This window comes from Sminthopsis crassicaudata, chromosome 6 (genome assembly GCF_048593235.1).
Source record: "Sminthopsis crassicaudata isolate SCR6 chromosome 6, ASM4859323v1, whole genome shotgun sequence".
Classification (NCBI taxonomy): domain Eukaryota; kingdom Metazoa; phylum Chordata; class Mammalia; order Dasyuromorphia; family Dasyuridae; genus Sminthopsis; species Sminthopsis crassicaudata.
In genome coordinates, this window is record NC_133622.1 from 172,538,065 (window position 1) to 172,565,023 (window position 26,959).

General features: G+C 39.2%; 1 protein-coding gene across 3 annotated transcripts in view; it reads right to left on the bottom strand.

The window, feature by feature from the left end:
• Nucleotides 1-851: 851 nt before the first annotated feature.
• Nucleotides 852-26,959, bottom strand: part of AFG2A (AFG2 AAA ATPase homolog A) — a 240,830-nt gene continuing 214,722 nt past the window's right edge. For all 3 annotated transcript variants that reach the window (XM_074273696.1, XM_074273698.1, XM_074273697.1), the window contains exon 16: nucleotides 852-1,200. In XM_074273696.1, the coding sequence (XP_074129797.1) occupies nucleotides 1,027-1,200 (174 nt within the window). In that variant the 3' untranslated portion in view covers nucleotides 852-1,026. The remainder of the gene's footprint in view (nucleotides 1,201-26,959) is intronic.

Here is a 26,959-nt window from a genome sequence, read left to right on the forward strand (position 1 = left end):
GTTGATTGGAAATGACAGCTGTAATATGGACAAATCCATCTTTGGCCAAAGGACTAACTGCAAACTTGGCAAGTCTAGCTTGGATTTTCACAGTTTCACAGATTTATGTAGCCACCTAGCTCACATATGTATATATGTATTATGTATTTATGTATATATGTATTTATGCATGTAAATGTATGCACATGTGTATAAAAAGGCATTTATAATTTCTGTCTATCTATTAATGCATTTATAATATCCGTCGCACTGAACTAGGGATAGAAAAGCAAAAAAACAAGAGTTCTTGTCCTCAAGAGGCTTTCAGTCTACTGAAATGCTAAGAAGTGAATATAAAGTATACATGATAAAATATAAAGAAGCTTCAAGAATTAGAGAGGACTTCAAAATGGGGGAGCTTAAGAAAGTATAGGTAGGAATGCTTGCACTTGAGCTCTGCTTTCCAGAAAGTGAAGGGCTCTCCAAGGAAGAGATGAGGTCAGAACTTTAGAGCCAGAAACAAACTCACAGCCCATTTGTCCAAACCATTTTATAGATGCGAACCTGAGGCTCAGAAGATTAACTCATTCCCTCAGGATCACACAGCAAATAACTAATAAAAGTGATATTTGATCATAGTTCTTCTCTTGCATTAGAAGGGAACGAGAAGGATTTCTAGTGCAAAGGATGGGGAAAGAAGAAGTTGAGGTTTACAAACAGCCAAGTTGCCAGTGCATCTGTGAAAATACTGGCAAGTACTTCTAGATTAAAATCTGATTTAAACCAGAAGACTTGAACAAAATACAGATCACAACAACTCATTGTAAAACCCAGCCCCCAGTTCTTTCCATTGAACTCACATGACCCAAACCATCTCTCTCAGTCTTTATTGGAACATCAGCAGTCTCTCAATTCCACCCAAGTTGATTTCAGACATTCCATTTACAAGAAGGAACATTTTGGCTACTCAAGTCATGTTGTACATAAGAAATTCACTTTTCTTTCAAAAAAGTGTCTGAATTGACTACATTAGGGCCCATGATGTTTTCAGCATGTGTGTAACCCATTCTTATGATAATCTGCATAAAAATGTCTCATGGATTCGGGGATTCTTGGGGTCACGATTTTCAAGGCCTCTGCGAAGTGCCTTTTCATGATATATTTGGCTTGTATATTTTCTTCTAGAGCAAGGAGGCCTGCTTCTGAACAGACTGCTGTGATCTGTAAATGAACAGAGGAGAGAAAGAAAATCACATATTTGCTACCTGGAATCAGAAGACTTGAGTTCAAATCCATTTTCAGACACTTGAGATCAGTGTTACTTTAATCTTCTCTTAACTGTAAAATGGGTTGAAATGAAAAATCCTTTCTGTGGTTGCTGTGAGGCTAAAATGAGATCACCTTTGTAAAGTGCTTTGCAAACCATAAAGCACTATATAAATGATAGTTTTAATGTCTGGGTATATACTGCATTTGGAGTCAAAGGGCCTATGTGTCTATCCCAACTATGCCAGTCATTGTTTGTGAAATCTTTTTCTTGACCTTTGTTTTTTCACCTACAAATAAAGTATATGAGTATACTTTATACAAGTATAAAGACAAGTTTTGGGGATTATAATTCATTACTTGATAAAAATTATTGGGAAAACTGGAAAGCAATGTGGCAAAAACGGCATGGATCAATATCTTCTACGATTTGCCAAGTTAAGATCAAAATGGATACATGATCTAAATATAGAGTAATAACAAGAAATTCTGAAGAACATAGAACATATTACCTATCAATATGCATAGGCAAATAATGTGAATGAACAAGAGTCACAGAGCAGTATGAGGTGTAAAGTGATCATTTCAATTAAGTTAAATTAAAATGTTTTTGTATAAATAAAACAAATGTAGCCAAGATCAGAAAGAAAACAGAAAAATTATGTATGTGGGGAATTTTATAGACAGATTCTCATATAAAAACCTCATGTCTCAGCTATATAAAGAATTTTGTTAAATATTTAAGAACATGAGTCATTCCCCAATTGATTAATCAAAGGATGTGAAAAGGCAATTTTTCTGATGAAGAAATCAAAACAATTTATAGTTATATGAAAAAATGCTCTAAATCATAATTGATCTGAGAAATGCAAATTAAAACAGCCTCAAGATATCATTTTATACCTAACAGGTTGGCTAAAATAACTGAAAGGGAAAGCAACAATTGGAGGAGATGTGGAAAAATTGAGATCCTAATTCACTGCTGGTGGAATTGTGAACTGATCTAACCATTTTGGAAAACAAACTGGAATTATGATCAAAATTATTAAACTGCTTATGCCCTGTGACCCCACCACTACTAGGTCTGTTTCTCAAAACAATTAAGCAACCTATATGTTCTAAATTATTTATAGCAGCTCTCTGTGGTAGCAAGGAACTGAAAATTGTGGGGATGACTATGGGTTGGGGAATAGCCATACTTAATTACCTCTAAGGTCATCCTGCACTCAAAAATATTTGACTCTTTGTCAGGAGAGTAAAAGGAAGTCCTGGCTTTGGGATGGACCTGAGTTGTGAGGGGTCTCACAGATATTCAACGCCCTTGAATTCAAAGATCTATCCATTTTGATATTTTTGCTTCTCATTTCAAGTTCATTAGAGACCTAAGTTAATCCCAAGGGACCTGAAATCCATCACCCCACACCTTCTTGGGTTCCATATTTCCACATCAGCTCCTGACCTGATCTATTACATAAATCTAAAAAGATTTCCTTTTGAGCTAGTAGCATCAATCCAGTTTTGACCTTGAAAATCAGCTCCTGCAGACTAGTTTCTCATCTAGCTCTTCAGAGGGAAGGCAAAGCTGGACAATCAATTCAGAGGAGAGAAAGGGGGGGGCGGGGGGACAGAAGGAGCTCAGTGGCTGGAGACAACAGAAGGGGAACAAGGGGAAGGTCTCCCAATCCTGAAATGCATTTTTCAGCTCATGGGCCTTCAGAGGGCGGAAGCCGGTTGGTGAAAGGGGCTGGTGGGATGAAAAGGGATTGTGATTTTGAGGGCAGCAGGCTAAGCAGGGATGGGGAACGATGGTGCCCGGTGTTTGTAAATGAAAGCCACTTGTCCAGCTATTCAGCAGATTTCCTCTGTTTGTTCACTTGCTGAAAGAGCTGCCCGGCCCAGGCGGGGCCGGCGGCTGTCCAGGATGCGCCTCCGATTTCAGGGGCTTTAGCCATGCGTTCAGGGGGCTTTCACACAAAAACATGCAGGGATTTGGAAGGCTTTGTTAAGTCACCACAATACACCCGGGAGGCCCGGGTCCCTCTAACAAACAGAGAAGGTTATCGCGCCCTGGAAACCCAGCCCTGCTCAGGAATGGTGATGAGCTGACTTTCCATGGAGTTCAAGGCCTCAAGCCAGCCAAAGCCCTGGGCCTTGTAATGACCATCCAAACAGTCCCCCACATCACAGTCAAGAAGGAGCAGGGGCCCTACGGCTGGCAGGGACTTCCATTCTGGTCCATAATCTCCTCCTTTATGAAATGGAACAAAGGGTTTCTTGGAACTCAATAGCCCGAAAGAACAGAGGAGCCTTCTAAACAAAAAAAGCCACATCCACAAACTCCTAGGACTGGGGCAAAACTTGGACTCAGAACCCTGGATTCCAATCCAGTCCCTCCTACTTACTAGGTGAGCAGTCCTGGGGAAAGTACTCAAACTCACTGGAACCGTTTCCTTTTTGGAGAAATAAAAATATCATCCATGCCTTCTGCCTCAAAAAGCTGTTGTGGGCCAAAGAGTGCCATAGAAATGGGAGCTAATATGTAAAGCATAAATCTAACAAGCATGATATAAGCCCATAAAACACTAGGCACTCTAAAATATACCTATTCTTAAGTTATGTCACAGATGGAGGGGAAATCTGGGAGAAACTATTGCCTGATCATCCGTGGCTGAGTTCGGCTCATGTCTCTGTTGGGTGGATGGCCTTAGAGATTGTAGGGGATGGGAGGAGTGGGATGTGGATGTGGAGATGATGGCTTGGGCCCCAGTGGGGGGGGTCAGCTTTGCTCTACTTAACCCCCAAGAGCAGAGAGAGGAGGAGGAAACTGGAGGGAGGAAGTTTAGGTTTTCCAAATAAGGACATATTCCCCTTGTTTAGAAGTCTCCAAGCAGGGGCTGCATGACCGATCAATCAGCCACTGGGAATGTTACGGCAGGGAATCTTCTCCCTTTTCTCTAAGGTCTGTGATTCCGGGACAGCGAGTCCCCCAGAGGACTGCTGCTGTGACTGGGGCTGGCCATCCTTCACAGAGCGCAGCAGGACGTGAGCATTTTGTTCCACTATGTGAAACAGTATATATAACTATGAGGGAAGGGAGAAAATGAATGGGAAGGATGCAAAAGTGGTAGTGAGAGCCAGGAGTACTATGGATAAAACTCTAGACTTGGAGTCAGGAACACCTGAGCTCAGACCAAGAATACCTACTATTAGGTATACAGACCAAAGAAACCTACTATCTGTGTGAACATGCATAAATCACTTTATCTCTGTCTGCCTCATCTGTAAAATGGTGACATAAAAACCCCCAAATCCCAGGGCTGTTCTGAGAATCAAAGGAAATAGTATCTGTACAGTGCTTAGTATAATACCCAGCACACAGTAGGTGCTTAATTAATGCTTGTTCCTTTCCTCTTCCATGGTAGGGCTGTAGAACCATTGGTCTAGAGTTGGCATTGATGATACAAAAACAAAAATGCCTTCAAAGAGCATACTATCTGCAGGGGAAAAGAACGTGTACAAATAAAAAAAAATGTACAGAAGATACAGACTAAATAAATACAAGATAATTTGGGCTACAGGAAGAATCAGGCAGGCTTATTGATAATAATAGCTAGCATTTGTGTAGCATTTTAAAGTTTGCTAAACACTGCAAATATCTCAACTGATCCTTACAGAAACTCTTGAGGGGCAGGTGCTATGATGACTCCCATGTTTGAGGAAACTGAGCTACAGGGGGATTAAGTGACATGTTCAGGGCTATACAATTATGTAAAGCCAGATTTAAACTTCGTTCTTCCTGACTTGAGGCCTGGTGTTGTATCCACTGAGCCATCTAGCTGCTTCATTGCATTTCTGTATAGAATAGGTAGGAGGTGGCCCTTAAGATAAATTTTGAAATAATGTATTTTTTTGGGGGGGGCAATTGGGGTTAAGTGATTTGGGCAGGGTCACATGGCTAGCATGAGTCTGAAGCTAGATCTGAATTCATGTAATTGAGAAAAAATAAAATGCTATTCTTCATCATCATTATCACTCTAAGAACAGCCCATGGTTATCTCAGGAAGGCAGGAGATAGAACAGGATGATGCAGGCCAAATCCATGTCTAAATCTGAGGGAAGGGTCTGGCTGCTCCTAAGATAGCTTCCAAGCTTTCCTTTTCTATGCAGAAAAAGCTCCTCCCCTGTTGTGTGTTAGGGCAGCTCCCTCTTTTTTGGTGGTCCCGGGACTTTTTGTGTGGAGGGAGGTAGAATCCTCCCCAATGGAAACTGGTTAACAAGGAGAATGTCAAAGGTTTTTCTTGAAGCCAGGTATGCTGAGGCCATGGGGACACACACGGATTCTTTTCTCTCTGAGGTTATGATTGGAATAATTAGAATACTGGAGACTCTTTCAGCTGGCAGTCGGAGTATAAGCATAAATACTAATGACATTTGTAACAAAGAGCACAAATCTTCTCAGGGTCTTCTGCCATTTCAATTATCTGCAAAATGGCAAAACTCTTGACCCAGGGCTTAAAGGCCTCATACAGTTGTTTGTGTTGCTATTCCCTCACAGACTTAGCATGTGAAATATTGTTTAGATCCAAAAGGGAAGAGGAAAGAAACATCTAATTTACAAAGACCCTAACAGGAAAAGAAAGGCTTTAGTTATTAATATAATTATGTGCAGTTTAAATAGAAGCAGCTTCATGGCACAGTGGCTAAAGAGCCCAGTCTGGAGTCAGGAAGGCCTGAGTTCAAATCCAGCCTCAGACACTTATTAGCTGTGTGATCCCAGTCAAGTCAATTACTCTGTCTGCCTCGGTTTCCTCATCTGTCAAATGAACTGGAGAAGGAAATGGCAAACCACTCCAGTATCTCTGCCAAGAAAACCTCCAATGGGTCACTATTGAAAAGATTCTGACAGTGATATTTACCATATGAAAAAATACTGAGAATAATTTTATCTATTATCAATTCTATTTGGTAACAAATTATAAATATCCAATAAATTTGGCTTCTATTTAAATACAGAAAAGCAAAATTTATTAATCTTAGGGAAAGAAGTTTATTTGGTTCATTAAATAATTGTTATTTATTAACAATTTATGAGCAAACAGAATTTACAATATCTATATAACTACTCACCATTTTGCTTGTGATCAACATCACTGCTAGAATCACGTCAAACCCTCAACAAAATAGTCGATGACTTATTACTTGTCTGAAAACGGTCCAAAACATAGTCCAGATACTGATTAAAGTCACTACGGAATTTTTTATCATATTTCTTCTCAATATGATTACATTTTCCCCCCTTTTCTTCAATAAGTGCCGGAAAGAGTCTTTTCAGAATGCACAGTCTTTGCTAGTTCCTCAGAAATCTCTTTATAAAATTCTCTGGCGTTTCTTTATCACTGTAGGATTGCTCTGATGGGGAAGAACTTTGTGCTCAGATTCCAGGTAAAACACAACCCTTCTCTCTGACTCACAGCTAGACTTTTTTTTTTTTTTTTTTTAACTGACCCCAAAATGACAGGACAAGCTCCTTTTATCAATATTGTCTTTGCTCTTAAAGAGCCAATAAGAGTTTCTAGAACCCCTGTAGGGAAAGGCTTTTTGAAACAAAGGCTAGATTTATATTCGACAGCAAGCAATATTGATTCACTGACATTCCTCAGAGTGAGGAAGGACGGCACATTCAAAATTCTAAACATACACATGATAAGAAAAGGTCAGAGAGACTGCAAGCCAGACACTCTGAAATGAATTGTGGCAGTCTGTCCAGCAGCCTCTAAAATGGGTCTAAGACTGATTTTAATGTTTAAAAGTGCTTCCTTTGTAATAAATTTCAGAGTGACGGTAAGGGGAGGATTGGTTGTACTACTTTTTCCATTGGTGAAGAAACAGGCCCGAGGTTACATAACTAGCAAAGATCAAGTCTGAATTTGAATCCAGCTCTTTGGCATCCCTTTCTGAGGCAGGAGAACCTTTTTAAGGAGCACTGTACATGCATTACTTTTGAAGACTGTTTCCTTGATCACCAGAGATATGAAATCATATAAGGATTTCACTTTGAAGTTTTATAGGACCTTAGATGCAGCCAGATCTTCTCCCTTTCCTATTCCCCCATTATAGAGATGAGAAAACTAAGGCAGAGGGAAGCTAAGAGAATGCATCTCTTTTGTCCCGTGACAAAAGAGTAAATCTTGTTTTCAGGAAAATTTGCTAATGGCAACCCCACTGTCAGCAGTGAAAACTTCACAATGAACACTGCGGCCTTCCCTTTCACCTTCACTAGTTACTGAATACCCTGCCCAGGCATATGGTTTTGTAGCATATGGTCCAGGGACCAGACAGTTTCATCACTCCCTGTTACCATATTTAAAAGCAGACGGTATCAGAAGGAACCATGTTGGCGATAAGGGAATTCAGCTAAATAATCCTGTAGTCAAATGAAGCTTGCAAGGAAAAAGCGTGGTTGAATGAATGGATGGATTTGAATTACAGATTGGGTCTGGAATTTAAAACTAACTTATTTAGAAAGAAGATGCTGGGCCAAGTGAGCTCTTTAATGTCTCTGACAGAAAGATATTTTGGAAGCTTTTCACTAATCCTTCCACCATTTTGTCCCATTCCCTCAAAGAGGATAAGCTGATTTTTAATGGGTTATTAGCTGATTACTAACCTATATCAGGAACCTTCATCGTTAGGTTTTGAAAGCATCTTCCAGTTGGTTCAACAAGACAAGGAGCTTATGCATTATGCTTGGACAACTATTCAACTTTGTTTGTGGATGCAAAATCAACGAGCGTTTTATTAAACCAGCCATGAGCTACCCAGAACTGGGCTAGGAAAAATGGAGAGTTCATGCTTTCAAGGAACAGAGACTCTGTTGCTCTGATGATCTAAGATGTCAGACAGGGGCTTTGGGGGACACATTGCATAGAAGAGCCTGTTGGGAAATATGAATGCTTGCAGAAATATACACGTGACCAGAGGTAGCCTCGCTAGTGAAGTGTCGACCAGCTGGTTGGCCATGGGACGAATGCATCTCAAATAATCAAACACTAAGTAAAGGGCCTACTATGTGTCCTATTGTGCTAAGTGCTGGGGACATATACCTGATGAGAGAATGAGTAAAACTATCCTTATTCACAAGGCAGAGATGACCTACATTTTAATGGGGAAGACAGGTACAAAAATAAGCACACAGGGAATAAGTACCTACATACAAATATAAATACAAAGTAATTAAGTATGAGGGCAGCTTAACAGCACAGTGGCTAGAGTGCTGGCCCTGGAGTCCGGAAGACATCCTCCTGAATTCAAATCTGACCTCAGATTCTTTCTAGCTGTATGAGCCTGGACAAGTCATTTATGTTTATTTACTTCAGTTTCCTCATCTTTTCCAGTTTAGAAGGAAATGGCAAAAACACTTCGAGTATCTCTACCAAGATAACCCCAAATGGGGTCATGAAAAGTCAGACACGATTGAACAATAACATCTTTGAGTGAGGGAGATTGAGGAGTTGAGACTTGCACTATCAATCAATATGCATTTATTAAGTGCCTACTATTTGCCAAGCAGTATTACTGATCTGGGAGACTGGAAGAATGGTAGTATCTTCAACAGGAATAATGAATTCTAGAGGGGAAATGGGCTTGGGGGGGGGTGAAGACAATGAGCTTTATTTTGGACATGTGTTTGACATGTCTATGATATCTGGTTTGAAATATTCCAATGGACAGTTGAGGATGTGGGACTGAAACTCAGGGCAAAGTCAGGGGCTAGATGTATAGATCTGGGTATCACTGACATAGGGATAACAATGGAAATTGGTGAGGAGAAAGGGGGGAGGGGAGGGAAGAAGGAAGGGAGAGAGACAGAGAAATAAGGAGAGACATACAGAGAGAGAAGGAGGGAAGAAAGGAGAGAAAGAGAGAGGGAGGGAGGGAAGGAAGGAGAGAAGGAAAGGAGAGAGGGGGAAAAGAGAGAGAGAAAGAAGGAGAGAGAAGGAGAGAAGGAAACAAATGGGGAGAAACAGAGAGAGGAAAAAGAGAGAGAGAAGGAGACGGAGAAAGGGGGAGAGAAACAGAGGAGGAAGAGATAGTGACAGAGAGAAGGAGACAAGACAGAGAGAGAGAGAGAAAAGAGGAGGAGGAAGAGGAGGAGAAGGAGGAGGAGGAGGAAGAGGAAGAAGAGGAGGAAGAGGAGAAGGAGAAGGAGGAGGAAGAAGAGGAGGAAGAGGAGAAGGAGGAGGAGGAGGAGGAAGAGGGAGGAGGAGGAGGAGGAGGAGGAGGAAAGAGAAGAGGGGGCCTGGCCATTTGGAGTCATACTAGTAAAATAGTATCTCTCAGGATGCTACTGAAAAACTTAATTGAACAAACAAAAGACAACAAGGTCTCTAAGTAAAAAGTAAATTCCTTGAGGACAGGGATATTATTCTTGTCTTTACATTTCCAGTGTCTTAGTATGGTGCCTGGCACACCACAAACATTAATAAAAGTTTTCTATTGCTCAATATAGAAAGAAAAAACAGTATATCAGTGACAATGATCAAGTATGCACAGTTGATGTCTAGGACTTTAATAAGGATAAACTGCTCTGTAACTATCAGCTGTTATTATAGCCTCTGGATCATAAATTGTTGCTTCATTTATTTAAAGGCTTTAATAAGCCTTAGCCAGGTATATGTAAAATAGCAATAACTTCCCTTCTCTGGAGCATAAAGGTTTACAAGAAATAAACCGGAATAGTCTTAAAAATGGACACAGACAGAGCTGAGACAGCCAGGTGGTAAAGTGAATATAGCTTTGGACTTGGAGTGAGAAACAGTCCTGAGTTCAACTACTGTCTCCCATACTGATTGTTTGAATTAGGGCAAGTGGCTTAACCTTGCATGCCTCAGTCTCCCCATCCATAAAATGGAATTATCTAACTGCCTCTATCTCAAAGGCTTTGTATATCCTAAAATATTATATGAACATTAGCCAATATTTTCTAACTAATCCTTCTTATTCTCTGAAGAAGCACAAATCAAAAGGTGGTTGTTGTTGTTTTTTTAAATAAAATGTAATATGTTCTTTTCTCCTAATGGGTATAAGAAATGGAACTGGGATGGGGGTGACTTGGTTAAGTAGGAGGGATTCCTCCATTTGTGGCCCTTTAAAAAAAGCAACTCCTCTGTGGCAGTGGCAAAGAAAGCACCTGGGGAGTATAGACATAATTCCCATCTTGTCACAGAGCTTGGTTCTTGGGATCTTTGTAAACGCTGAGGATGAGAACAATGTCTGATTTTCTCATGGGAAGAAAAATCAATATTAAATTTTGAATATATGCCCAAGATAAACATGGCCCCTGCCCCACAGGCCCCACAGAGAAGAATTTAAAGCATTGGGACCATTTAGTCAATAGGATTAAGGACCGGACTGATGATTTCTTACTTAAAGGGCAGACCCAGATGCGCCAATTCCCTCTATCAGGTTAGCACTTTTTCTGCAAAAAATTGGGTAATTGGGGCCTGAAAAAAGAGAAGCTGTGTCAATGGTGGTGTTGGTAATGGAGCTCAGAAGAGACTGGCATCAGGGAGATAACAGAGCCCGGCAGGGCAATTCTCTCATTTTTCCAAGTAAGATAAGGAAGAGATTATCTGATTTCCCCAAGAATAAAAAGGTAATAAATGTCAGCAGTGGGATCTTAGCTCAGGTCTCCTGGTCAGTAGTTGAATCCATGGGACCTCATGTACCCCTGGGAGAGGGAGAAGTGAAAAAAGAAATTTTGGGACAGAGTTTTGGGAGATGTCCATAGACACATGGGATTCCCATAAATCACTGGCCAACCCTTTTGTGCATTCTGAAATGAAGACTGCAGGCAGTTTAAACATAGCTCCAGGTACCATATTTCCTGCAGGGAAACGTAGGAGACTCACAAACACAGTTATCCGTCTGAATTCCCAGAAGGGCATGACTCTGGCAACACCACCAGCCTAGAAGCCTGGGTTCTTCATAGTTTTTATGTGTGTCAGAGAGTAGGAGAAAAGTTGATGTCCTCACAAGAGACGGACATGGGCGGCAGCTGCTCCACAGATCATGAGCTTTGCTTTCCTGAGATAGCCCTTTCAGCATCCTGCTCAGCACCTTGAACCATTTAGCAAGTGTTCAATAAACTTTCATTGAATGAATCATAGATCTGTGTTATGCCTTTAACCCCGGGATTCTATCCAGAAACTTTAAACCACTGCCTTACAGTTCCTGAACTCAGAATTTGAATTTAGGGGAAAAAAATGGTCTTTGGAACTCCACCAAATGTAGAAATTTCTAGCTAAAGGGAAAAGAGTTTTGACAAAGCTGTGAGCCAACTGTGGGAACAGGGGGGGATTACTACACAATAGGAATGATTTTGCAATCTCAACCAAGGCATCCACTATTATGAATGACACTGTGTGTGCCTAAAATCACCCAACAATGTCGAGAGGGGAGAATGAGTGAAGGGCCAAGAATTTCCTCTTAGGGTTGGAATTCTTGATCAGCAGACTTAACAATGGGGACTGCAGGTAGGTCCCTGCCTGGCAACTGAAGCTTCTGATCTCACAAACTGACATCCAACTCGGAATAGACCCAGACCACCTTCAGGACAGTTTGTGAGAGAGTAGCTTTTCTCTCTTTTTCTATGAATGCTAACATGCTTTAAGAGCACAGGGGAGAAATCTGGACTTTGGTGGTAAAGATTTTCTGTATCCTTCCCTCCTTCCAACCCCACAATTACTGTAAATATTTATTTTCTACATATGCATATATGTACATGCATAAACATTTTTACAAATATGTATTATATACATACATATTATAAAACACACACAGTGTGCATATTCACAGTTTATACATCTGTATACATATCTTATGTGTATATATTATAAAATATGGCTTTTATAATATACACATATGAATATACATACATAAGTACATATAGGTTAAATGTGCATGTGTGTGTTTATGTAAACATACAATTTATGAGAAGAAGTCAGTATCTGTATCTCAAAACATACTCTTTTCAGCTTAGGATCAAAAAAGTAGGTAGAAGCCCAGAGTTTAGTCAATTTTTGGAAATATACTAAGTCAGTGTGCCCTTCACTCTGGCAAGAACCTGGCGTAGCTACCACATTAACAAAAGGATTCTGCAACAAAACGAGAATTTACATGCTGGAACAAAATATTTTAAGATCTCTCTCTGCCAAATGCTGGTCTCAGTGATATTTTGTGGGACTTTAAAAAAAATAAAAAGGTACTCATGCACACAAAAAATGTTTCTGTGCAATCTTTGGTGGTCTGTCTGGCTAACATGGCCGTGGTAAAATTTTACATAAATGTTTTAATAAGAAATTTAGGTTTTATTTTAAAAAAAAAATGTTCCCAACCTTTAAAAAAAAACACTAAGGAGGGTAGATTACTTTTGATGATAGCTAGCTCTTCTTGTTTTCTTTTTATTGAATGTCTCTAAGCAAGATGGATTAAGGTTAGGGTTAAGGTTTGGAAGGAGAAGAGGGATGGGGAGGGAGGAAGAAAGGAAGAGGGAGGGCAGGAAAAGGTTAGGGCCAGGATGAAGAAGGAAAAAAGGGAGGGATGGTGAAGGAAGAAAATGAGAAGAAAGGGAGCAAAAGTGAGGAGAGAGACAATTAGGCAAATAATAAGGTCTATGAGAAACTGGACCCTTCCAGCTCAGCCTTTTGACCTAATACTGTGAGATAGTTTGTGCCGAGCTGGGGCTGCAGAGAGCAGTTGGGCCTGCTGTTCCCTAGTACCTTTTCTTAGGGACCTCCTCTCCATGGTTACCTCCCAGATGAGGCTTTAGGGTCACAGCTCATCTCTACTTTGGTGGCAAGTCCATGGGCCCCATAACATATGAAGTGGGAAGCTTCAATGTGGATGCTGAGATCCCACACAGAACCACCGAGACAGCCTGAGACTGTATGCATACACGAGGAAACTTCAGGGTTAAAAATGCCAGATCTGGCAATTTCTGGGCACTGCTCAAAGTTCTGCTTGAGTTGGGCCAAGAGACTCAGGTAATCCACCACTGGCTGGGTAGGAGAGAGCATGGAGGGGAGGAACAAAGCCACGAGCAGATGTCAACCCTTTGGAGGAAGGCATTGTCTTTTGTCTCTTTGTATCCCTAGTGCTTAACCCAGAACCTGATACCCAGTAGGGCTTTAATAAATATAAGTGATTAAAAGGGAGCCAGTAAATAGAGTGAGGGGCCTGGAGTCAAGAAGACTCATCTTCCTGAGTTCAAATCTGTCTTAAGATATTTGCCACTGGACCACTCTAAGCAGCTCACTGAATCCTGTTTGCCTCAGTTTCCTCATCTGTAAAATGATCTGAAGAAGGAAATGGCAAATCATTCCAGTATCTCTGCCAAGAAAACCCAAAATGGGGTCATAAAGATTTGAACTCAAGCTACCAAAAAAAAAAAAAAATCTCAAGAGAGAATGATGAAAAAACCAACATCAACAGTGATACAAAAAGAAGGTAAAAAGATCCCTGGCAGCAGGCAGTCTGCTGTAAGACCCTAGGCCCATTTGGTCCAATCCCTCTCATTTCACAGAAGAAAAAAATTGAAAAAAATTGAGAAGAGAAAAGAAGTATCTGAAGTCCCAAGGACAGTAAGAAATAAAACAAGGGTTCAAAGTCAGGTCACGTAGGTCCCAATATGGGTTTTTTTAAATAAAGACAGCTGGGAGAATTATGATTTAAAAAATACAAGCAAATGTAAGGAAAGAGGCCAAAAGAGCTCAAAAAGACAATTTGAAATGATCCAAGAAAAGGTCACTGATATTCAGAACAGATTGAATGGGATGGGTAGGGCTAGATGGAGAAAAATAAACTGGGCAGTATACTTCAGGATCAATAAGTGAAAGAGGCCCAAGACCTAGAGACTATTTCACAGCTTCACATCTGTGGATCATGAATGCTTTCCTCAAGCAGAAGGAGAAGGTACAGACCGAAGGGCAGGGAGAACCCGTCCCCAAATGGTACCTAAAAAGGGAAGAGACATTTCTCAAAGCAGTTGTTAGCACACAGTACAAGAACTGATTGGTTATAGTCAAGCTTAAGACCAAAGTTAGATCAGATATATTAAAATTAAAAGATATGTACAAATTATATACAGAGTAGATAGAAGACAATCTAAGAGAAGAAAATAGTAGTTGGGGGACTTAGGGAAGAAGTCAAAGAAATCCAGAATGAATACAGCCAGTGGCAAATGAGGAGTTGCCATAGTTAAATCCCAAGTATGGTTTCAATGCCTTTTAAAGAAAAAAAAAAAGGTCCAGTTTGCATGACCTAGATATTGCTCCAAAGATGAATCCAGGGCATGAGGCTCCATTAACAGAATGAAGGAACTGATTGTTGCAATGTGTGTAGCTCCACGAATATCACATGGGGACTCACACAATCAGGTCTTGGTACCACATTTCAGGATGGTCTCCCACAAATTGAATTATGTCCCAAACAAGAGAAAAAGGAGGAGACTGGAAACCACTGTCAGAGCCAGTCTACTAGGCCCTGAAAAGAGAAGTCTTGGAGACACAATGGCCCTCTTCAAATAGAGGAAGAAGGTTTTGTTTTGCCCCAGAGGGAAGAAGAAAATGCCTGAATAAATGAAGAGAGGGCGAGTGCAGCTTTGTATTAAAAAAAAGCATTCTAACAATTAGAGTTGTCCTGAAATAGGGTAGGTTGCCCCAGGGTAAGACTCTAACTCAGTCTCAGGAGGTCTTAGAGGGGTAGTGAGAAACCACTTGTCAAAGGCATTTTGAGGAATTCTTATTCAAGTATAAGCTGGTCAAGATAAATATGAATGTCCTATTAATTTCTGTGAGTATTTCTTTTGTATTCCTGGGAAATCTAATTGGGAGGAATAGCTCATTAGTCAAACCTGTGTATTCTCTCATTCTAGGTCAGTCAGCATCCCTAACTTTTGCTATTTACTGTGCATGATTCCTCACCAATTAGAGTGGGGACTCCATAGGCAGTTGGAGTTGATGACTCTAAATTACTGGTCCAGGATTATACTTTTGTAAAGAAGTTGGTCTTCGAAGGGCTAATAACCTGATTGCAAAAAAGGAGAATTTAAAGATTCCTTTCTGAGGTTGGAACAAGTTCCCTGAGTGAATCAGAAAGGGAACAAGACCAATGATAAACTATGCCTTCTAAGTGGTCTTCAAAAAGTCAGTTCAAGCTGAAGTAAGACAAGAAAAGAAACTCAACTACTCATATGAGACAGGTAGAAGGGGAAGCAACAAGAAGCTGAGTGGAAATGGGAGACAGCCACCACTGGCAGTGGGACCAGGACTTCAAGGAGGCTATTTGGGTGACAGCAGACACAAACCATGTTGCTTCTTCCTCCAGGATGTCCTAAAATTATTATCTCCCCCCCCTTTTTTTTCCTTTGGATCCTTCCTTCCTTTACTTTGGGTATGCAGAAAGTCTTTTTATGCTTGTTAAAATGTTTACTTTGTCTTTTTAAATAACAATTATAAATTATACCATCCACTAGCATTTGCTAGTCTGGGTAGATGTACTGGAAATATAGCTTAGAGAAAGTAACTGGGGGAGAGAGAGAGACAGAATTACATTGCTGAGGTGTTTTGCCAGAAGTATTAACACAAGATGGGAGCTCAGAGCTTAAAACGATAGTGAGACATACAGATACATTTATACAACTTTCCAGAGAAGCAAAAAAGAATTATACTGGGAAATCTGTATAAATAATCAATTAATAGTAATATGAGTGAAGGACAAGAAGGAGTAAGTAAAAAACTCTACTGACTATCCCACCACTGCTAAACTTTAATAAAACAGCATAACTTTCTCTTCTATTTCCAAAGAAAATATTCAGAACTAGGTCAAAACAAGGATAGTCAATCTAACCTAATGAGGTAATAGACTCATAAAACTTCTAAGTCCTTTGTAGCACTGCAGTTTTGTCTCAAATTTTTACTGGACTATGTAAAGAGTATCTGTATTTTTCATCTTCAAAAAATATTCTTCTATAAAAAAACACATCTTAATAAACTACAATATAATTTATTGGGACTAAGAAAAACTGAGAAAAGTGTTATTTGGTTTCAAGTCTTCACTGTTGTTCACATTTTTATGGTCTGAATAGTCAATGCTTTTTCTTCTCCCTTAAAATATTTGAATACTAACAATTATTAATGAATCAGATATGTGGTACTATTTCAAAATAAGAAACTATTTAGGAATCCTAGAATTGAAGGCAAATATCATAAAGTGTCAAGTTTATAAATGGTTACCATGTGCAAGAATCAAAAAAATTCAAAGATCAAGATACCTTGGTGTCTGCCTTCAAGGAATTTGTAAGGGAGAGAAGATATGAAATCAAATAACTATCATATGAATCAGAATGTTTTCTATGTTCATTTGCAGATTAATAATGACAATTAGCCATTGCATATTGTTTTAAGGTTTGTAAAGTGTTTTACAAATATTATTTAATCCTCATAATAAACTTGGGGAGCAGGCTGGTATTATTATTAACATTGGGATATCAGAGTTTGGATTTACAAAAAATCTTGAAGTGCTAGACCTAAGTGTCAGTAAACAAAACTTAATTTATAAATATAAAAAATTATAAATCTAAATATAAAAATAATTATTAAAAATGAGTTATTGTCAACTCATGAAACCTACAAAAGCTGGGAGGGGATAGATTTGGCATTGATCTGACTAATCAGATAAAATTCAATAATGATAAATGGGTTTATGCTTTGGTCATAAAAAACAACTTCTTGAGTACAAATATAAGGGATTTAGGACCAGATAGCAATTTAGCTAAAAAAGTAGAGGGAGTCTAATGAACTCAGCATCAGTCAACAATGTGAGGTAGCAGCCAAAAAGTAAAAAAAGGATGCATTAAGAAAGGTATATGCTGTCCTGAAGAAGAAATGAGAAAACACAACTTCTCTTCTTTGGGTGTAGAACACATCACATTCAGTTCATGTATTGGCTAGCTTTCCTGAACTCTTTTTCCCTTTTTAAAACAAAAAGTGGCTCATTGGATAGGAGAAGTAAGACATTTGGAAATAAAAATGATATAACAACAAAAGATTTTTTAAAAAGATTTAGAGTTGGCAGTTTAAGGGTTTTCTAGTTATAAAGAGATGAAGGGCACAGAGGGGGGAAAGGACAGAGCTACTAGAATGAAGGTGACAGTTCCTCTATCCTCAGCTCTGGACAGATCACACAGGGGACCCTGTATTCATTTCTAAGAGCCTTGTCAAGAGTCAAAAACCTGCTAATAACTAGAACTGTCTGAAGTTGAATAAGTTGTTTCAGGATGTAGTAGGTTCTCTTTATTGGAAGGTTTCCAGCAAAAGCTAGCTGTCCACTTATGTGATATGCTAGAGAGGGAACTGGTGGTCAGCTACAACAGTTGAGATTCCTCCCGGCTCTAAGTGTCTGTGACTCTGACAGAATACCCTCAGATCTTGGCCAAGGGAGTAGGAAAGTCCCATCTGGCTGGGAGTGTTAAGGAAAACCTGCATGCATATAGATGGTAACGTCTGAAAGGATATCAAGAAATTGGTGTGGACTGAGTGCATTTCAAGTGCAGGGAACAATACAGGAAGGCACATCCAGGCAACAGCAAATTGTCATCACCATCACCATTATGGTGATGAATAGGTTGGCAAAGTGCTTTATTGATACATATGCCCTCTGATCCCCACGACAACCCTAGGATATGCTATGATTAGTCTCCTATTATAGATAAGAAAACTAAGGCTAAGAAATTAGAAGATTTGCCCAGGATTCCAAATGAACAAGTCTCTGAGGCCTACAGGTTTCACACTCAGATTTTCTGACTCCCAATTTAGCACTCCATCCATTAGGATACCTAACTGCTTTCATTTATCTGAAAACATCCACTTGAATCATGTGAACTAATGGATGACTAAAATCACATTGTCAAAAACCTTGAAAGTCAGGCTAAGAAGTCTAGTCCTGTATGCAATGGGGAATCACTGAAGATTTCTGAGTAGAATGAATATTAAAAACAAAGTACTTTACAAATATTCTCTCCCAATCTTAGTGGTAGGTGCTATTATTATTCTCATTTACAGATAAGGAACCTGAGGCTGAGAGAATCCCAAAGGACTTACTTGGAGTCACACACTAGAAAATCATATAGAAAGCAAGTCTGAGGCAGGATTGAGAATTGCTAGAATACTACAGATCCAATGTGAATATGAATTATCTGATGGACTCTCCAATTTTGTCTTTATTTTCTAGATAATAAATGATGCAACCAACAAGTATTTATTTATTAATCCTTTGCTTTGGGCCAGGCACTGTACTAAGCTCTGGGGTTACAAAAAAAGGCAAAAAGAAAGTTCCTGCCCTAAAAGAAGACATTCTAGTGGGAGAATGGATTTTTTGGTATTTTAAATATGTCTTTAGTGGTGGAGGAAGTGGCTGTCCTGTATCTGATAGCTACTTTATACACTGAATGCTTTTTCTATCAGCAGTATCATACCTGACTTTGATGCCATGTTTATGTCCTCATTGAGGATGTTTTGACAACATGGATGAAAGTATCATGCTAAAAAGCATAGAAGCAAGCACACAGCCTTGTTTTACTACACTGGTGACTAGGAAAGCTCAAAGGTCTACACTACAGAGCTGTTATAATAATCTCATTATTTAATGCCTGTGAAACCTGCATAGTATACCAGTACCACGCCAGGAAACTGAATCTCTTCCATTTGAATGGTCTTAGGAAGATTCTGAAGATCGTCTGGCAGGTAAGAAAAAGACCCTGGGGGCAGCTAGGTGGTGCAGAGGATAGAGCACCAGCCTTGAATTCAGGAGAACCAGAGTTCAAATCTGGTCTCAGACACTTAACACTTCCTGGCTGTGTGACCCTAGGCAAGTCACTTAACCCCAGCCTCAGGAAAAAGAAAAAAAACAAAAACAAAAAACAAAACAAAACCTCAAAGAAGAAAAAGACCCTGAGGTCCTTTCTCAAACTAAACTGCCAAACATTTAAACTCTACTGCAGAGAGCACAACTCAGTTGGACTGGCCACATTGTTTGAATGCTTACCTAAAAGATTATCTTATAAAGAATTCACACAGGGCTAGCAGTCACAAGATGGCCATAAAAAGTGATACAAGGACATTCTTGAGAACGTTAGAATTGATTGTATGACGTGGGAGACACTGGCACAGGGCTGCCCAGCATGAATGCCCTCATCAGAGGGGTGCTGTGCTCTATGAGCCAGAACTGAATTAGCTCAGAAGTAACGTGAGATCCACAAAGTTAAAGAATCCACCCCAAATGTTCATAGGGATTATTTGTGTTCAACCTATGGCAGAGAGAGCCAGGATTTTATTAATCTGATCAGCCACAGTTGGATACACTGACTTGACTCTAAGATAGTGATGTCATTTTGGTTCTCTTCAAGAATGAAGAATTTTTTCTAAAAGGGATTTTTTTTTTAGGGGAGACACAACATAAGTTATACTTTAAGATATGTTTAAGAGATTTTCCCTAGAACTCTGGAGTCAGATAATGAGCCAAAGAGTATAAGAAAAAGCTTGAGTCCCTTTTTGGGACTAGGCTGCCCTGGGACTGAATCTGCTTTATTGCAGGTCTAGTAATCCAGAAGGGGGAACTTTTTGTGGAAGGCCCCCTTCATTAGGCCATGGGTCTTTCTATCTGTTTATCTGTCTCTATCTTTTACATACACATCTTTTTTGGGGGGGAACAGACTGGTAGAAGTTTGTGAGAAGAAAAGATCAGAAGTCAGAAGATTGGTTAGGAAAATGACAACTTTCTTAACATGAGGTTATGAAGACCTGATGTAGGCGGTAGCTGGGAGGATGGAAAGGAGGAGGCAGATTAAGATGCTGGAGACAATAAATGGACAGAATCTGAGGAGAAAGGATGAAGGATGGGTCAAAGATGGCTCCAAAACGATGGTGGGAAAATGGAAGGAAATCCTGTTGGGTATTTTTCAAGGTTATCAGACGTGTATGTCCCAGGGCCGTAACAGATCCTGACGTTGCTGTACTAAGATCTGCTCCAGAATGAAACAAATATCTCCCCCACGGCACTCCATCCCCTCTGAGCCAACATGAGGGCATTCAATCAGTTCCCAGGCCTCTGAGAATTCCGGGAACTGACACTCCAGTGATCACATTTCCTCTTGGGGAGGAGGCCACCTTTCACCTCAAAAGGACAAATTGTTCACAGGTTGCTGCCAAGCTTCACTTGATCTCCATTCCTGAGTTAGTTTGCAATTTCCTGACTTTACCTAACTTGGGAGCTTTTCAACAAGTGCCAGAACTCAGACCCCACGTGGTGACTGACCTGGAGAGATAGAAGAATGGCAGAAACCTTCAGCCCAATTGCTACTATCACCAACATTCTCTGAAAAGGCAATACTGAAATAAAGTTCAAGGAACTCCGGCAATCCCCAAACAACCCTACCGTACTTTTCTGCTCTGGAAGAAGGAAGGCAGATGAAGAAGTCTACTGATTTTATATTTATAAAAAATCAAATAAATAATTCCTAACAAACTCATGTGACCTTGGAAAAGTCAACCTCCCTAGATCTCAGCTTCTTCATTACTTTATAGTCCTATGGAAACTAATAATTATGACGTCATCACTGTGAAAAGGGCTTCCATCAATGAAGCCTCTAGTCTCAAAGTTACTCAGAGAGATGAATCAACTTGTATATTGTTGGTCACATAAGTAAGAATCAGAAGTAGCATCTGAACCTGGGCCTTTTAGATTTTTCATCTATTAAACCAAATTGTGCAACTTGGAGTTACTCCCTTGTACTGTTCTTGGCTGAAATGGCCACACCTTTTTTATCCATTTGTTTACTGTTGGCCACATCTTCTTGGTTTTACCTCAGGTCACCCACATCACACCAACACTCCCTCTTGATGATTACATTAGTCCTAAAAGAGTTCTTGAACAAATGAAAAATATGGATTTCCATTTCTCAAAGTCCTGCTTCCAATTTACTGAAGGAAATTAAATAATGTATAAATCAAATGTTGGGCTGGAGCCCAGACAGCTGAACATCGCTTTGTCCTTTCGAGTCAGAGAGGAAATGTCTGCCATGGGGGGGTGACATGCCAAGAGAAACAAAATGGAACCTCAGCCCCACGTGAAAGTGATTCTCAATAATGAAGGGAAACTTCAAGCAGGTTAGGAATAGAGCCACATATTAACAAGAAACTTTCTATGGATGGTCAGAAATGGAATGGTTGGTGAGCCTTTAACTTGAAAATTAAGTACATGGGGAAGAAACATGGATTTTAACATTCCCAAGAGGCAGGAAAAAAAAGGATGGTAGAGGAAAGAGGTATGTGTGTGCGTAACCATTTCAATATATTCCATTTTTTAATACTTTGTATTTTATTTTTGCAGACACTAACACAGACCACTCAGAATGACATCAAATTGATAAATGGTCAAAGAATATGGTCAGACAATTTTCAGATGGAGAAATTAAAACCATTTCTAATCATATGAAAAAATGCTCTAAGTCACTATTGATCAGAGAAATGCAAATTAAGACAACTGTGAGGTACCATTACACACCTCTCAGATTGGCTAAGATGACAGGAAAAGATAATGATGAATGTTCTAGGAGATGCAGGAAAACTGGGACATTAATATATTGTTGGTGGAGTTGTGAACTGATCCAGCCATTTTGGAGAGCAATTTGGAACTGTGTCCAAAAGGCTATGAAACTGTGCATACTCTTTGATCCCACAGTGTTTCTACTGGGCTTATATCCCAAAGAGATCATAAAAAAGGGAAAGGGACTCACATATGCAAAAATATTCGTGGCAGCCCTTTTTGTAGTGGCCAGAAACTAGAAACTGAGTGGATGCCAATCAATTGGAGAATGGCTGAGTAAGTTATGGTATATGAATGTTATAGAATATTATTGTTCTATAAGAAACTATCAATAAGATGAATACAGAGAGGCTTGGAGAGACTTACATGAACTGATGCTAAGTGAAGTGAGTAGACCGAACATTATAAATGGCAACAAGAAGATTATATGATGATCAATTCTGAGGGATGTGGCTCTTTTCCACAATGAGGTGATTCAGGCCAGTTCCAATAAACTTGTAATGGAGAGAGCCATTTGCATCCAGAGTGGGGTGTGCGAACTGAATATGAAACACAACATAATTCTTTCATCTTTTTTGTTGTTGTTTGCTTGTTTTTTTTTTCTCATTTTTTTCTTTTTTGATCTGATTTTTCCTGCGCAGCATGATAGTTGTAGAAATATGTATAGAAGAATCACATGTGTTTAACATATTGAATTATTTACTGTCTAGGAGAGGGGGATAAGCGAAGGGGAGGAAATATGAAACAAGCTTTTGCAAGGATGAATGTTGAAAACTATCTTTGCATGTATTTTGAAAATTAAAATCTATTATAAAAAATTAAAAATAAACAAAAACATGATTCTGAAATAGTATCCATAGACTTCAGCAGTCTGCCAAGAGGGGTCTATGGCATAGAAAAGATTATGAACATCTGAACTAGACAATGGAACCTTCAACCAGTCAACAAATTAACAAATATATACTAACTACGCTCTATGTGCCACGCACCATGTTAGACTCAGGAGATATAACAATCTCCATTGCTAAAAAGCTTGTACTGCTGTTTAAAATGTTTATTTGTTTTTATAATTTTTTCAAGAACCTTATATTTTAATGAACCTTACATTTTAAAGTAATTAGTCTAATTTTAATTCTAAATCAAAGATTCTATGATCTCCTAAAAATTAGCCTTGCTATAAATCTGGGATAAAATCCATCTTTGTTATTGTTGTTTCTCACGAGGTGAACTAATTAGTGACAGAGATTGCAAAAGAGGCAGCAAGATATAGTAGATAAAGAATCAGACTCATAGTGAGGAAGATATGGGGTCCTCAATCATCTCATTGTTGAAGAGAGCCACGTCCAACAGAATTGATCATCATATAATATTATTGTTGCCATGTATAATGATCTCCTGGTTCTGCTCATTTCACTCAGCATCAGTTCATGTAAGTCTCTCCAGGCCTTTCTGAAATCATCCTGTCAGTCGTTTCTTATATCTGATATCTGCTGGCAAAGTGGTCCTGAGGTAGTCATTTAACTCTTCATGATCTATGCAATTCCCAAGAGTATAAGTGGTGGAGTTAAGACTTATTTTCATTGGCCTAGGGAATTTTTTCATTGGAAATTTACTGAAATTGAAAGATTACTCCAAATTTAAAAGTAAAGGAAAATGGTAAAATTAATTAACTGTGGCTCCTGAAATCCAAAACCTTTAGAAAATGGTAGGGAACTTAGGAGTCATCTAGTCTATTCTGTTTTACATATGGAGAAAGAGAGGTACATAGTGGGACAAACAGGCCCTAAGTGACATAGTTGGGATTCAAATCCAGTATTATCTCCACTAGAACAGACTGCTTTATTCACATTATCCTGGGAAAGAAAAAAAAAAAAAAAAAGATGATATTCCCTCTTATTCTAGAGAAGTATCCTGTCTGAGCCAGGACTTCCAAAGGTGAAACATTCACAGCAAACAGTCTTTAGGAATCAAGGATGCTCCCTAATGTTTAGTCTTCTTTCCACTGATCTTTAATACAGTCCAATAAACCTCTTTTGCCATTTTGTGCTAATCTGGGATTACTGATGAGGAGCTTTTCTCTAGGAAATGCAGAGATGATGACTAGGGAGGATGTCTTGATGAGAATACACATATCTGGTGACAAAGGTTTTGTGGAGCATCACCCCCTCCCCCTGCCTCCCTGCCTCCCCCCCTTCCCCACTGCTGTCCTTCCCTGAAACAAGAAAGACATAAATAAACGTAATTCTTCCACACATGGTATGCAGGAACAGGATATTACTGTTTTAAGCAAATTCATTTTTTAAACAGCAGGGTTTCTTATGAATACCAAAAACACTCTCCTTTCCTGTCTCACTGGAGAAGGGCTGGAAATCATAAAACATTGCAGAGACTGGAATGGGCTATAAGAGGCTAACTGCTAACTCAAGTATAAATCTGCACAATAGACTTCCAAAAGGGGTCTGCGCATTTAGCTTCCAACTGGTTCACTAGCTCAACAGGTGATGTGATCTAGAGTAAAAGAGTTTTTTAATAGTAAGGAAGTTTTCCTTACACATCAACAACAAGCTGATCTTCAGGGATCACACTCTGGATTTCTGCGGCTTCTCTCACAGACAGCTTCTCTGTGGGAGTTCCTCAAGGAGGCTCCTTGGGCCACTTGGTCTCTATCCATAGTACTTAATGCAGTGTCTGCCACTCTTCCCAGGTTCTCCTCCTCTCCATCTGACCACTTCTCCTCCTTTGCTGCAGGCTCCTCCACATCATGTCTCTAATCATAAGCACCCAGCAGGATTCCCTCCTGGAACCATCTTCTCTTCTCCTTCTACACTACGAGGCTCAGTGATCTCGTCAGCTCTCATGGGTTTAATGACTATCTCTACATCTATGATTCTCAAATTTACCTTTCCTCTCCAGCCTTTCTGCTGACTCAATCTTACTTCCTCAATTCTTTCAGACATCTTTAACTGGATGTCTAATAGACATCTTACACTCAACATTCCCAAAATGGAATTCACTCTCTTTCCTTTTATATATAATATCTTCAATACCTTCTATCTTTCCCAAGACTGTCCAATCCATCCTCCCAGCCTCTCAGGCACACAACTAGGAATCCTAATGGATTCCTCATTATCTTTTGTCTCCCATATCCAAACTGCCACCATTACAGCATTTCTTAATTATACCCCTTTTCCTTCTCTGACACTGGTATAGGCTTCCATCACTTTACACCTGAATACTGTAGTAACTGCTGGGAAGGTCCACCTGACTCAATTCTTTTTTTAAACTAAAGCTTTTTATTTTTAAAACACATATATGGATAATTTTTCAATATTGATTCTTGCATAGCCTTATGTTCCAAATTTTCCCTTTCTTTCCCCCACCCTTCCCTCTAGGTGGCAAGTAATCCAATATGTTATACATGTTAAAATATATTGGATTTAATATATGTAAACATATTTGTACAATTATCTTTCTGCACAAGAAAGATGAACTCAAAAAGGAAAGAAAATGAATAAGAAAACAAAATGCAAGTGAAAAATGACAAAAAGAGTGAGAATGTAATGTTGTGATCCACAATTAGTTCCCCTAATCCTCTCTCTGGGTGTAGATGGCTCTCTTTATCATGAGATCATTAAAACTGGCCTCAATCATCTCACTGGTGAAGAGAGCCACGTCCATCAGATTGATCATCATGTAATATTATTGTTTCTGTGTATAATGATCTCCTGGTCCTGCTCATTTCACTCAGCATCAGTTCATGTAAGTCTCTCCAGGCCGCTCTGAAATCATCCTGTCAGTCGTTTCTTACAGAACAATAATATTCCATAACATTCATATGCCATAACTTATTCAGCCATTCTCCAACTGATGGGCATACACTTCAGTTTCCAGATTTTTGCCACTATGAAATGGGCTGACACAAATGTTTCCCTTCTTTAAGATCTCTTTGAGATATAAGCCTAGTAGTAACCCTGCTGGATCAAAGGGTATGCTCAGTTTGATAACTTTTTGGGCATAGTTCCAAATTGCTCTCCAGAATGGCTGGATACATTTACAACTCCACCAACAATGTATCAGTATCCCAGTTTTCCCCGTATCTCCTCCAATATTTGTCATTATCTCTTCCTGTCATCTTAGCCAATCTGACAGGTGTGTAGTGGTATCTCAGATTTGCTTTAATTTGCATTTCTCTGATCTATAGTTATTTAGAGCATTTTTATTTGCTTAGAAATGGTTTTAGTTTCTTTTCTTTTCTTTTTTGCTGAGGCAATCGGGGTTAAGTGACTTGCTCAAGGTCACACAGCTAGGTAGTGTTAAGTGTCTGAGGCCAGATTTGAACTCAGGTCCTCCTGACTTCAGGGCTGGTGCTCTATCCATTGCACCACTTAGTGGCCCCTGGTTTTAATTTCTTCCTTTGAAAATTGTCTGTTCATGTCCTTTGACCATTTATCAACTGGAGAATGGCTTGAATTCTTATAAATTTAAGTCAATTCCCTATATATTTTAGAAATGAGGCCTTTATCAGAATTCTTAAATGTAAAAATATTTTCCCAATTTATTGCTTCCCTTCTAATCTTGTCTGCATTAGTTTTGTTTGTTCAAAAACCTTTTAGCTTAATATAATCAAAATTATCTATTTGGTTACTATATGATGATCAAATCTGATGGATGTGGCCATTTTCAACAATGAGATGAACCGAATCAGTTCCAATAGAACAGTAATGAACTGAACCAGCTACACCCAGTGAAAGAACTCTGGGAGATGACTATGAACCACTACATAGAATTCCCAATTCCTCTATTTTTGTCTGTCTGCATTTTTGATTTCCTTCACAGGCCAATTGTGCACTATTTCAAAATCCGATTCTTTTTGTACAGCAAAACAACTGTTTGGACATGTATACATATATTGTATTTAATTTATACTTAACATATTTAACATGTATTGGTCAACCTGCCATCTGGGGAGGGGAAGGAGGGGAAAAATTAGAACAAAAAGTTTGGCAATTGTCAATGTTGTAAAATTACCCATGCATATATTTGGTAAATAAAA